The sequence below is a fragment of the Leopardus geoffroyi genome, chromosome B2 (assembly GCF_018350155.1).
Source record: "Leopardus geoffroyi isolate Oge1 chromosome B2, O.geoffroyi_Oge1_pat1.0, whole genome shotgun sequence".
Lineage (NCBI taxonomy): Eukaryota > Metazoa > Chordata > Mammalia > Carnivora > Felidae > Leopardus > Leopardus geoffroyi.
Genome location: NC_059332.1, coordinates 20,534,925 through 20,549,154, shown reverse-complemented (window position 1 = coordinate 20,549,154; position 14,230 = coordinate 20,534,925). Strand labels below are relative to the sequence as shown.

The 14,230-nt window shown below is 41.4% G+C and overlaps 2 protein-coding genes across 2 annotated transcripts in view; both read right to left on the bottom strand.

Annotated features, from left to right (window-relative positions):
• Positions 1-11,857, bottom strand: part of BLOC1S5 (biogenesis of lysosomal organelles complex 1 subunit 5) — a 45,889-nt gene extending 34,032 nt beyond the window's left edge. The window contains exons 1-2 of the mRNA XM_045497447.1: positions 11,707-11,857; positions 4,863-4,945 (exon numbers count right to left, since the gene is read on the bottom strand). Of these exons, the coding sequence (XP_045353403.1) occupies positions 4,863-4,945; positions 11,707-11,821 (198 nt within the window). The 5' untranslated portion in view covers positions 11,822-11,857. The remainder of the gene's footprint in view (positions 1-4,862; positions 4,946-11,706) is intronic.
• Positions 4,862-14,230, bottom strand: part of EEF1E1 (eukaryotic translation elongation factor 1 epsilon 1) — a 42,692-nt gene continuing 33,323 nt past the window's right edge. The window contains exons 4-5 of the mRNA XM_045497451.1: positions 11,868-12,038; positions 4,862-4,945 (exon numbers count right to left, since the gene is read on the bottom strand). Of these exons, the coding sequence (XP_045353407.1) occupies positions 11,907-12,038 (132 nt within the window). The 3' untranslated portion in view covers positions 4,862-4,945; positions 11,868-11,906. The remainder of the gene's footprint in view (positions 4,946-11,867; positions 12,039-14,230) is intronic.

The following is a 14,230-nucleotide window of genomic DNA, read 5'->3' as shown; positions in this document are numbered from 1 at the left end:
TAATAGGTCTTGGGGATACAAGGCATAGCACAGGGAGTATAGTCAATGGTACTGTAACAGCCTTGTGTGGTGACAGATGGTAGCAACATTTGTGGGGCACACAGCATAATGGATAGATTTGCTGAATTACTACATTCTATAGCTGAAACTAATATAAAATTGTGTGCCAACTATAATCAATAAAAAATGTTTTTCCATTAAAAAGATTTATGAGGGGCGCCTGGGTGGCGCAGTCGGTTGGACGTCCGACTTCAGCCAGGTCACGATCTCGCGGTCCGTGGGTTCGAGCCCCGCGTCGGGCTCTGGGCTGAGGGCTCAGAGCCTGGAGCCTGTTTCCGATTCTGTGTCTCCCTCTCTCTCTGCCCCTCCCCCGTTCATGCTCTGTCTCTCTCTGTCCCAAAAATAAATAAACGTTGAAAAAAAAAAAAAAAAAAAGATTTATGAAACTAAAAAAAAAAAAAAAAAAGAAAGAAATAAGGAACTTGTACAGGACCATATATCCCCAAAACACATCAGAAATGCTCACTAATGTGGGTCTTTCCTCTGTTCCACATGAGAGGCCACAACATATCCTCTGGGGCTAGAAAGATAACGGTACGGCAGACAACGCCTCTCCCCACTCACACTACCAAGTTGATGCTCATGGAAAAGGCCCTACAGGGATCTCTGTTCAGTGGAATCAAGGATATAAAAGATCTGCATAAAGTCAGGAGAAAGACAGTCAGTCAACTGTCCAGAAATACTAACAAACACAAAAAGAGAGCTTAAATATAACAGAACTTCAATACTTTAAGTAATGCTGCCACCATGTGGCACTTATTCCCCTCCTTTAGAAATAAAATTTTATATAGAAAAAGATGATTGTTGGCCCGTGCATTAACTTTCTGAAATACAAAAACTATAAACATCTGTAGTTTTACATACTAGTCAGATTTTCTTAAGGTGAACTACGTTTAAATGCGAGAGAGATGAAAGTTCTAGGGTGCACTGGTAACACTGCTCTGCCACTCCTCTCTGCCCAACCATGCCATCTGGGGTGAATTAGTGGATGCTACTATTTGGACCAAGACAGAAAAGGAACTGTAAATAATGCAGATATATATTCAAATCCAAAGCCTCTAAAATGCTTTCAGCTTTCTTCTAATTTGAGGAGAAATGTCAGAATACAATACACAGAAGATACAGGAAAGTTTCCATGCTATTCCAAACCCTCAGGAAGACCAACTGGGGAGGTTATCGTGTAAAAACCTGGATCAAGTATCTATCAAGAAAAGGAATTATATTACATTTAGTTGAAGGTAACAAGTTAAACTTAGCTGACAAGATATTTTTGAGCCCTTCAGAGGCCAGTCTTCAATGACAATATGAGAATATCTTGCTTCATGAAGGGTGGGTCTATGTCCGTCCTCTTTATCAGAGCAGCACTGGTTTCTATGTTATGTCTCACACAAAGTAAGTGCTCGAGACACTTGCAAAACAAGCTTGTTTCTATCATACCCAATGTGATAATTTTATTCTCTAGCAAACATCTTTTGTTTTTCTAAGTTTTATTTATTTTGAGAGAGAGAGAGAGAGAGATAGGGGCAGAGAGAGGGAGAGAGAGAATCCCAAGCAGGATTCTGCACTGACAGCACAGAGCCCAACACAGGGCTTGAACTCACAAATGAGGAGATGATGACCTGAGCGAAAATCAGGAGTTGGATGCTTAACTGACTCAGCCATCCAGGTGTCCCTAGTAAACAAACATTTTTCTAAGATAACAGTTCTGCCACCTGCTTAGCAAAACTCTATTTTCCCTAAAATCATTAAAAATTGAACTCAAGCTCAAATTATTGTAAATTCTGAGTTAAAACAATTTTTGACTATATTTGCTACCATCTTTTTCTTAATAACAACAGTTACCAACATTTGTCTAACACCTATATATCAGGGATTAAAAAAAAACATATCATTTAATCTTCACAAAAACTGCACAGTATATATTGCTCTTCCCATTTTTAAGTGGGAAACTTAAGACTCAGTAAAGCAAGTAATCATAGCTAGTAAGAGGGGGGCAGGATTTGAATCCAAAGATGTCAAGCTCCAAGGCCCATGTTCTTTTCATTCCTCAACACAGCCTCCTTTCCAAAGAGACCTTGGAAGGGCTCACGATGCGGAATGCAGGTAATCTCTCTCCTCTGAGACACATGCCCATCTTCCCTTGGCAACTATCTTCTATCCCAGTTAGAAGAGGCATTGGCTTCAACAGGAAGTGAGCTCTTAACGGCATAAATGTAAAACTTTTTTCATTTTGAATTCAACATTCAGTTTCACTTGTATAGATAGCCCTTTCACAAAAACCATCTACATTATTCAAAGAATGCTGATATAGGGGCACCTGGATGGCTCAGTTGGTTAAGTGTCTGACTTCGGCTCAGGTGATGGGCTCACAGCTTGTGAGCTTGAACCCCGAGTCAGGCTCTGTGCTGACAGCTCAGAGCCTGGAGCCTGCTTCGGATTCTGTGTCTCCCTCTCTCTCTCTCTGTCTCTCTCTCTCTCAAAAATAAACAAACATTAAAAAAAATTAAAAAAAAAAAAAGAATGCTGATATAGGTATAATGATAAATTTTCTAGGGATAACTCAGCCACTAATTAGCAATGTGCAACTTTTCAATGTTGCTTTCCATCTCTGGGCTCAGTTTCTATGAAGTGGGTTGGGGAGGCTGGATCAGAAAATCCATCTTAAGTCCAAAATTCTATGCTTAATACCAAGTAGATCTCTAAAGTTATATTTTAAAAACTATTCAGTATTTCAAATTAATCAGACTAGCAAAAAGAAAAAAAAGATAACTTATGAAAAAGATGACTTATGACATCACTAGACATTAGGAAACTCAAGTTTTTGTCAAGGCTCTGCTGTTTTTCTTTTGAATCATATTAAGCACTCACAGTGCATCAGACATTGGTTTAGGCATTTTTAATATAATGAGAATAAGGCATTTTTATACAATCAGGAGTCCTGACTCTTATGGTACCTCTATTCTAATGAAAGAAGACAGGCAATAAACAAATAAATAACAAGAAAAATATCAGGTAGTTACAAGAGCTTATGGTAGGCAGAATTCTAAGATGGCCCTCAAGACTCCCCCTCCCCCAGCGTATACACACCTTCTCTTAGTTATTCTACCAAACCCTAATCTAGGTGCCACTGTATCTATACTCTACAGATTTATTAAGGTCCCAAATAAGCTGACTTTAAGAAAGGGAGATTATGTTCAGTGGGCCTGACTTAATCAGCTGAGTCCTTTACAGAGTCTAGGCTCTTCCTGGCAAGCATGAGAGGGAGAGACTCCACATGAGTGAGACTGATTTGTGGCTTTGAAGATGGAAGGAGCCACGTATCAAGGAACGTTAGTGGTCTCTAGGAGTTCAGTGGGGCCCCTGGCTGGCGGCAAATAAGGAAATGGGCACTTCACTGTATCAGGGCAAAGAACTGAGTTTTGGTACAATCATGTCAATTAGGAAGAGGACTCTGAGCTCCAAATAAGAACAATGTCTGGCCAACATCTTGATTTTAACCTTGAGAGAGTGTGAGCAGAGAACCCAGCCATGTGATGCTCAGACTTTATTCTAAGGAACTGGCAATAATCTTCAAATAGCATAAAAGGGAATCATCTCTGGATAATATTCTGTGTGTCCCAGATTATGTGTATCCCACCACGACAGTAATGATGATGAAGATAGCTAACAGTTATTTCTTCCTAGGTACCAGATAACATTCTAAGATACACACACAGAGATGCACTCATTGTGTGAACATGCATACCTTTAACCTTTCCAACAGATTTTGTTGGAGGTAGGTATTATGCAGATTTTGAGTATGAGTCTATTGAACCTAGAAATGATACCTGATGCTGCAGCTCTGTCCCTCTATCTCGAGCACTCTGTACCACAGGCTTTCTGAAGTTTTAAAGGATTTATGAAAAGGTTCTCTCCTTTTGGTAGGTTTAGACTCCCTGCTTGGAGTCTTATTTGGAAATAGAACCCCAACTTACACAGAACCATGAAATTTTTTGTGCAACACCATTTACCATCTATCTGACAGTAGCTTGGGATGTTGCTGCTTAATGCACAATGAACCAATTATACACGTGTAAAACAACAGTACTATGAAACAGGATGGCAGGCTGGCACATCAGTATCACTGGAGCGCAGCATGAAAGGTCGGCTGGCAGATGGTAAAGCCAGCAAGGCAGGGGCCAGGTCAAGCATGCATGGACTTCATCCTGTGCATAGCAAATACCATCAAAGGGTTTTAAAAAGTGAAATAATGTCTGAGCACTCTGGCGGCATGGGAAACACTGGCTTTGACTGGACTGATGAAGCAGGCACACAAATCAGAAGGGATGGAGATTTATGAGTAACATCCAAAAGAAACAGTCACTGAATGTGGGTCCTAACTGGGTCGGAACAACCAAGGATGAATCTCATGCTTTAACCCGAGTGCTCTGGGTGGGTGCTGATGCTCCAACTGAGGAAAAAAAAAAAAAAAAAAAAAAAATAGAAAATGGATCTGGAAGACCTACACCCATCAGTCTTTAAAATCTTTTTTTCACTGTATCTCATGTTACGGATGAAAAAAGCTGAGATCAACAGATATGAAATACCCCAGAGCAGGCACCGGAACTTGAGCCCAAACCCCTGCTCCTTCTGCTCCTTCCGCTCCTTCCATGAATGGCAATGCCTCCTAATGAGCTCTACTTTGTCTATGTTACGAACACATGAATGGAAATCAGAGATTTTAAAACCAGAGTTCCCCTTCTGTATATTAACACACTAACAACTAGGGCAGCGTTTTTACAAAGTAAGGTTTAAATACTCACTTCAAATTCTTTCACAAAATAACGGGTTTCACCTTGAATAACTGGTCTGTGATCTAAAAGCCTTGAATGAATTTCTCCAAGGTCTATAAAGACAAAATGAAATTCAGAGTTAATCCACACTGGGGGGCACAATCTCTAGCGTGATTCACTCTTCCCAATTCCCACGAATACATGTAGGTTAAAATCTAGTTTAGACTGGATTTAGAGGAAATCATATCCACTGCCAGTAAACAGGTACAAGTACTTCTGAGAGCAATTTGGCAATATCTAATACAGCTTAGGACCTGCACACCTAGCAGTTCCATGCCTATGTATGTGCCCTGGAAAATCTCTTGCACAAATGAAAGACATTTACAAATGTTTACTACAATATGAGTATGATGTCAAAAGAAGAAAAAAAGCAAACAACCTAAACATACTCATACAATGGAATACTACAAATCAGCAAATAAAAATGAATACACTGGGGTGCCTGGGTGGTTCAGTCGGGTAAGCATCCAACTCTTGACTTCAGCTCAGGTCATGATCTCACAATTTGTGAGATAGAGCCGCGTGTCAGCACAGAGCCTGCATGGGATTCTCTCTTTCTCCCTCTCTGCCCCTTCCCCGTTCACGCTCTCTCAAAATAAATAAACTAGAAAATAAGCCCAATACATTAAGGTTACATTTATTAACATGGATAAATACCATAAATATAATGCTTAACAGAAAAGCCGGTTTCAGCGGAATAAAGGTATTTATCTAAACTTAACATATAAATGACACTTCCTTTGGGGACACATACAGAAGCAATAAAAGTAGAAAGAAATGCGTGAGAATGGTAAACAGCAAATCCAAAACAGTGGCTACCTTTAGAGAGGAGAGAGGACAACACAACTAGAGCAAGGTACCCAGTGGGCTTTGGGTGTTTATTAAGATGGGTAGAGTGTTCATTACAGGTCTCTATACTTTTTGACAAGTCTGAAAAAATTAAGGGAAACAGTTCCGAATTTTAACTGTTTTTGGTAAGTCATGCTATTCATTCTACTTTGTAACAATTATATTGTGCAAGGGGTAAACCTCAAAACTCCTAGAGGAAATTAAGTCTCCAAATAAGTAACATGCACCATTCATGTTCATTTACTGGTATAACCTGTTCCCCGAATCTTTCATTTTTGCAGACATGCAATGGGGCAAATTTCATTACTCTATTTAAGGAGTTTATTAGGATACATCTTAGGAAGTATGCTAAATAAAAAAACGTAAACAGATACGTAACTTTTGCTTAAGTTCTTCAATGACTCATTACCCAGAACACTTCTATAAGAAGGTAACAGGAGTTCATTTTGAAAAAAAGAAAAAGAAAAGAAAAAGAAAAAGAGAAAGGAGAAAGGTCTATGCTTAGTTAAATTTGGGAAACACTAGATAAAATCAAGTTAGACAAGTTCCTTTACCTCAGATCTTCTGGGAGCTGATAGTTACTCATATGAATTATTAATGCCCAAGCGAGGGTTGCACTATGCAGAAATTCATGGACCTTATTTGATTAAGAGAACCTATGTGGCAAATAATATCTGTTCACATTTCAACAAACACCAGTGTCTTTGAAACACAACTGTCTAACAGGCTGAAGTTCACGCCTCGTAGTAGCCACACAGGGTCCTCCATATGCCTGGTTCCAGCTTCATCTACCCCCATGTTGACAACTCTGAACGACTGGCAGTTTTCCAAACACATCGCGCTACCTCATGCATCTCTGCCACAGCTCGTGCTCTCCACCGGGAACCTTCCTGAATCCCTGCTCTTCCTTCCAAACCACTGACATCACACTTCCTTGAAATTTTCATTTGTTCTATTCAGCTTCCTCCAAGGTTTCAAGGATTGCCCCTATTTTATGCCTCCTAAAGCACCCGGGGCAATTACTTCTATCCTACTACTTACTTACTATATTGTCCTGAAATCATCTCTCCTCCAGTGAGTATCTCAGAGACAACATTATTTGTACTACCCACAGAGAATATGTGGGATGTATTTTTCTATATGATGAGAAGCTATTAGGCTTTGTTGATTTGGGAAGATCTTCTGCAACCTGATAGAATTTAGGTGGCCTTTGGAGAGAGAATTCAATTCTGTTTAGAAATGGATAGTGATCACTTCTACAACTGTGCCCCAAAATTTAAGATAGTAAAGACTTGGGGAGAACATACATGTTACTACAGAAATTAAGCCACTAAATATTTTTGTTGTAACATTACAACAACAAAGCAAACATATAATAATAATTCAGGAGTCCCAAGGACAAATTCTCTAAGTCTGATCATGTAAATGTAAGCTACAGAGTTTCACGTAAGTTCAACCCTAACCCTGAAAAGCATTCTTTTGTTGTTTGATATATAAGATAAAATAATCTTTCATCCTCCAAAAGTTCACACTCTAATATGAGTGTTGGACAAATACCCCTTCACACAAAAGACAGAGAAAAATAAGCACTTTAATGGAAGATCAATATGCCATGTGGCTATGGAACATGGAGAAATATGGTCAATTGTAGAGCTCTCGTGATCTAACAGAAGAAGTTTCTCCTCTGGCCCTGAATTTCCAGGCCTTTATTGTAATATCATAAGGAACAATTTACTGCAATTGTTTCGGATAACTCCCATGGCATCACCAAAAAGATGCTCTTCTTCCTTATCAGGTCTCAAAACCACTCCCTCTTTTTCATCCCTGCTTGTCTCACTAGGACTATTTGAACTAACTAGTCACTTTTCTCTATAACCCACTCCACACAGAGTCAGTTCTTGTCATTCCCAGTAGCAATGTTTACACAGTTGCCTCCAACACTAAACTAGCAAGCACTGAACTACTGGTCCTCCAGGAAATACAAAGTTGGGTTCCTGCAAGCTTCTGGTCACATTTTTTTGTCAAACCAAAATGCCACTTGTGTCACACAGGTTTGTTTTCCAACATCCTTGTGAAACATGCCGCTCTCAGTGTTTAAATTTTTTTAAAATATTTTATTTACTTTTTGATAGAGACAGAGCACAAGTGGGGGAGGGGCAGAGAGAGAAGGAGACACAGAATCGGAAGCAGGCTCCAGGCTCCGAGCTGTCAGCACAGAGCTCAACACGGGGCTCGAACCCACGAACCTCAAGATCATGACCTGAGCTGAAGTCGGATGCTCAACCGAATGAGCCACCTGGGCGCCCCAACTCTTAGTGTTTACCATCTGCTCTTCCAATAGAATCCTTTTCCGTGTATAACACTTACCAGGTATTCTTAAAGTTCTCCCACAGCCCCTTGACCTGCGTAACCTACTTCACCTGCAAGCTGAACACTTTCATCCTGTACCACCTTTGAAAGTGTGGCTAGCACTAGACAGAAGAGTTGAACATTTTCCTGACCTTACACAACTGACCATAAATTTCTGTGGCTTTCAGCTTTACGACAATGCTGTCCACTATGCTCGGTCCATCATCTCAAGAATGCACAAATTTAGCTGCTTTCCCATCACTTCATCACACACTATGAATGTTGCTTTGGCACTTTCTGGAATGGCCGAACGCACAAATTGGTGAATCTCCTTCCTTACTGTGGACTGTTGACTAATTCACATTTATCTCACAGCAAACAGCACTGTAATTCATACCTGAAAGAAACTTGTCTTCTACAGTGTTTTCTCTGTAAGGCACACCACAGAATATGTGTGTACTTAGGGAAAACTCAGCACTACACATTGGGGATCACTTGAAAAAGCAAAATCAGCAACAAAAGCACAAAAATGTGAAAAATATACTAAATAAAAAGCAGAAAGGACACATTTACGGTATGAGAGGTAAAACAAAAAGCAAAGGGTTGCCTTGGTCAGCCTCAACTACAAACGTGCATGTAGAAAAACTCAAATTTTTCTCTCTTCTGTGCATGTGGGAATGACCATGAAAGCATCATCAATATTGATTTTGAAGTTACAAATTCATTTTAGCAATTAGGCAAATTCACAAATACCTAATCCACAAGATGAGGATCCACTGTTATCTGCCTGAGTGCTTTATTTAAAATACAAATCTGGGGCGCCTGGGTGGCTCAGTTGATTTGAGTGTCGGACTTCAGCTCAGGTCATGATCTTGCAGTTCATGGGTTTGAGCCCCATGCTGGGCTCTGTGCTGACAGCTCAAAGCCTGCAGCCTGCTTCTGATTCTCCCTCTCTCTGCCCCTCCCCCACTCACACTCTGTCTCTCAAAAATAAATAAAACATTTTTAAAAAATTTAAAAAAATACAAACCTAACCACATGATTCTCATACTTGCTGGTTAGTTTCCTAATTTAAGAAAAAGTCCAATCTAAGGCAAGAAGTGTTCTATGGTCTGATTTCCACCAAACTCCACCTCTCTGAGAGTCACTTTGTAGCAATATATGTAATTTCCCAAACATGGCCATGCTGCTTGAGGCCTCCACACCTTTGCTCAGGCTGTTGCAAACTAAGTCCAAAATACCCTTGCCCTCTTTTCTTAATTGCTAACACTTTACTCTTCAGTAAAAAAAAGTTCAGGAAGCCCTTCCTATTTCCCACTCTTTACCTCCTAACCCCCACCCATGGGCCACAAACCCTTGGGCCACAAACCCTTACAGACCCAGGGCATAAGCAGTGAAATCATTTATTTATTTCCTTTTCACTAATTCTCACAATAAAATTCAACAATGATCTGTTCAGAACCAATGGTCTTCAAGTAAGGATGAGCTAAAAATAGACTTTCAGAATGAAGAGTGAATGGTTCCATAAAAAAGCCAAGAAGATTCTAGACATATTTTTAATTAAAACTCACTTTTCGATTAACTTGAAAAAATTTACCCTGAATAATCTTTTTCTTTTTTTTAAAAAACTAACACATGAAAGAAACAAAACAAAACTGTGTATGAAGGGATACAATCAACAATGAAAAAGACAACCCATGGAATGGGAGAAAATATATGCAAATCATCCATGAGAAAAGGGGTTAATATCCAGACTATACAGAGAATTTCTACCTCAACAACCAAAACTTGATCAAAAAACGGGTACAGGACTTCAACAGACATTTCTCCAAAGAACACATATAAATGGCTAATAAGCACATAAAAAGATGCTCAACATCACTAATCATTAGGAAAATGAAAATCAAAACTACAAGACACTACTTCATACCCATTAGGAGGGCCACTACCAAAGAACAGAAAATAACAAGTGTTGGTGAGGATGTGGAGAAACTGGAACCCTTGTGCCCGGTGAGACTGTAAATAGTGCAGTCGCTATGGAAAACAGTATGGTGATTGCTCAAAAAATTAAAAATAGAATTATCATTTGGTCCAGCAATTCCAGTTCTGGGCATATACTCGAAAGAACTGAAAGCAAGGGCGCAAACAGTTACTTGCATACCTATGTTCACAGCAATATTCACAAAAACCAAAAGGTGGAAATAACCCAAGGGTCCATCCACAGATGAATGGATACGGAAAATGTGGTATAGACATACAATGGAATATTATTCAGCTTTTAAAGGGAAGGAAATTCCATCACAGACTACAACGTGGATAAAGGACACGTTGAGGACATTATTCAAAGTGAGATAAGCCAGTCACCAAAGAGCAAATACTGTAAGATTTCATGTATATGAATTATCTAAAGCAGTCACAGAGGCAGAAAGTAGAATGGTGGTTGCTAGGGATTGGAGGGAAGGCTCAGATGGGGAGTCAGTGTTTCATCCCTACAATGAGTTTCAGTTCGGGAGGATGAAAAGTTATGGAGATGGACGGTGGTGACGGATGCACAACAATATGGATGTACTAATGGCACAACACTGCCCATTTAAAAATGGTTCAGATAAACTTTATATGTATTTCACCGCAATTTAAAACATTTTTAAGTAGTTCACTTAGAACGCACATATAAACATTTATAATTTAGCCCTAACACCCACGCACCACTCTCAACACTCCTAATTAGACTTAAGAGACAACATGAAGTCTAGAAATAGCCACAGCCAGCCGTGCTGGGGGCTGTCTACAATCTTGACAGATAAGGTTAAAATGAAATAGGCAGCAACTGAAGGATGTCATTCCCTGGGTGGTGCTGAAGGACTCTGGAATCCTACGGTGGGGGGGGGGGGTGTTCAACGCTGCAAGATGTTGGGACAGACAGGACCAGCACAGGGTTAAGAAAGGACGAGGATGAGAAAGTGCAGTATTTAACCGGCAAAGATCCTGCTACGGGAAAACAGGGTTGTTGTGAGCTTTGGGAATCAAACCTACTCAAGTTCTGTGAGAATCCAGGTTGTAACCTTCTCCCAGCGTAAAGCCGACAAACCAAATGGACATCTGTAGCTGTATATGGCGCTTTCATGTTTTAAGATGCTTTCGTATATGTTATCTAATTTACTCCTTGCATGACCCAGGAGCACACAGGGGCAGAGTAGGTAAAGCGGCCGAACCAAAGTCACCCAACCCTAAACGACCTGACTGAGGGAGCAGACCCTTCTCGACCCCTAAGCCCGATGCTATATCTACGCGTTACAGCACCGTCAAGAGGCGGCGTCCAAAGAAGTTCTGCGCCCAAAGGTCCGGGGCTTGGGAAAGGGGAGAGGGGGCGGGCCTCGACTCACGTCCGCGGGTTTTTCGAAGTAGTAACAGGGGCTGAGTTGGCTGGTTGTTTTTGGAAGGCACCTGGCGTGGGGAACCATGCGGACTCCGGCCACGACCCCCCGCTACCTCCCACGAACGCGAAGCCGCCCTGCAGCCGGTGGGCGCCCCAGGGAGCGGCCCGGGTCAGAGGGCGCCGCCCCGGAGGTGGAGCAGCGCCGGGATCCACCAGAGCGACAGCCCCACTACTCCGTACCCTTGATAATGAGGTGCGCTGGAGAGCCCGCGGTCCCCAGCGAGTCCCTTTTCTTGTCGCCGCCGCCCGGGGAGGCCTCACAACCCACAGGCGTCTCCGTCCCTCCGCCACTCATCGCGACCTGCTCCGCCCACCCGCCTCCGCGTTGCGCCTGCGCAGACCTGAACTGCCCGCCTTCCGGGCGCAGACTTGAAGCGTCATCAAAGGGCATCGGGGAAGCTGAGTCCACCCAGCGGGCAACAAGTTCCGTTTGGGTAGCCAGAGTTGTAAACTTGAAGAAGCCGATGCCGCCATGCTGGGTTAGGGCAGATGCTGGCGGAATTGGAATTTGCCTGAAAATTAGAGTGAACGTCTGTTATTGCACCTTAAACTGGCTGGAATTTATTCTGGATTAGAGAGATTGAAAGAGAGAAGATACAGCCGCAGAATAATAGCAATATTAGTAGTAGTAGAAGTATATTATCTCTGTTATACCTGCCACCAATATTTTATAAAGCATTTTGACGTGCGTTGCCGCGTTTGGTCATGGTAGCAACTCGGGGAAACGATTTTATCATTTCTTTATAACAAATGAAGAAATAGGGTTAAAGGTTAAGTAACTTGAGTCTAAGTCTAATCATTTAGCCTCATCCGTGCCGCTGTGAAGAAAAACAAATTTGTTCTTGGCATTTGCGTTTGTGAAATATCAACTGGTTGTGTGTTATATGGTCTAAGAGAAAATACATGTAATTATGAAAGAGAAAGATTTGCTGGGCTGCTTTGAATTGTGGTTATGAAGTGTCAGCTTTGGGGATGCATATATCTAATTGCTGCTCTTTGTTAAACTCCATAAAGTTCACCTTGCAGCCTCAACAAGTCTTTGTGCAGACAATGTGCAGCTTTGCAATGGTTCCTTCACCTCCTGTGTTCATCCAGTGGTTCTAGGAATCATCTCTATGTTTTCACTTGTCCCCCAGCCCCCCCCTCCCCACTTTCTGTACAGTCCTTACTGTCAAGGGTCTTGCAGTCGAGTGCTGAAGAAACATAAACCAACATTTAAAATATAAATCCTACAAATAATAGCATGGAGGAAGGTGCAGCACATGTGGGACACCCCGGGGGGTGGGAGGTGGCCAGGAGAGACTTCCCAGAGGAGGCACCTATTTGTCCTCAGACCTGAAATGAAGAAATGTCAATCAGGGTATGTGAGAGGAAGATGGAACTTGTGGTTTTCTAGCAGAGGAAACAAGCCCAAAGGCAGAGACATAAAATAGATGGATTAATACATGAAATGTACAGCTGGTTAATTCCAAGTTGTTGCCTCTGGTTTGTAACCTTTCTAGTCTCACTTTCATTTCCCTAGCTTTAGCATCAACCTCTAGAAAATATAATTATTTTTAAAGCCCTTCACTATTCTTCCCCCTTCTAGGTACTTTTCTTACTCAAGTTTTCTTCTGTACCTTCTGTACCTGCAAACCCAAATTTCCTCTCATAGCTTGTCTTCTCATGTCTTTGGGGCCACTGGGGCTCCTGGGTGGCTCAATTGGTTAAGCATGCAACTTCGGCTCAGGTCATGTCCTTGTGGTTCACAGGTTCGAGCCTCCCTTTGGGCTCTGTGCTGACAGCTCAGAGCCTGGAGCCTGCTTCTGATTCTGTCTCCCTCTCTGCTCCTCCTCCAATTTCCCTCTTTCTCTCTTTCTCAAGAAAATAAAGAAACATTTAGTGTCTTTGAATTACTGAAAAATCTGAAAAGGCTCACTATGGAAGGTTAATGCTTCTTCCACATTAATGTGGCTGTAACATATGCAGATCCTGGGTTCCATATTCAAAAGTTCTGTTTCAGTAGTTCTGGGGTAGCTCCTACCTCCCCTTAACCAACTTCCGATTGATTATGATTTCAGTGATAGAAGAATTCTAGGTGCAGTAGTTAGGACTTTAGAACCAGACCGAATTGGGTTGAAGCTCTGGCTCTGCCATTTGCCTGCAGTTCCTTCCCTGTCAAATGGCAATAAAATATCCATTTATGAGGTTGTGATGATTAAAAAAGATAATACCTATAAAGCACTTAGTACAATGCCTGGCACAAACCAAATGCTCAATAAATGTTATTATGATTACAATAACCTCCTTATCTCCTTTTAAAGCCTTGTATAATCTGTTCTCATTCTTACAATCCACCTGTATCACCCACCACTAAAATATCTTGTACTTTTTTAGGACTTTACAATTTATAAAATGCTATCACAGACTATCTTCCCCATGTCTCTTAATCTTTTCATGAATCTAGTTGAGGTAGCTATTAAAATACCCATTTCGATGAGTAAACTGAGGTTCAGAGGCTACGGTAGAGAGCCTCCAAAGATGACTGCAGTGATTCCTTCCCTCCCTGTGTACACATGCAACATGCTTCTCTCTTCCCCTCAAGACCTGGAGTTTGTTTCCTATCCCCTTGAATCTGGGCTGGCTCTTTGACTTGCTTTGACGAATAGAACATGGTGGGGAAAAAAATGCTGTGCCGGTTTGGGACCTTGAGACACCTGGTGGT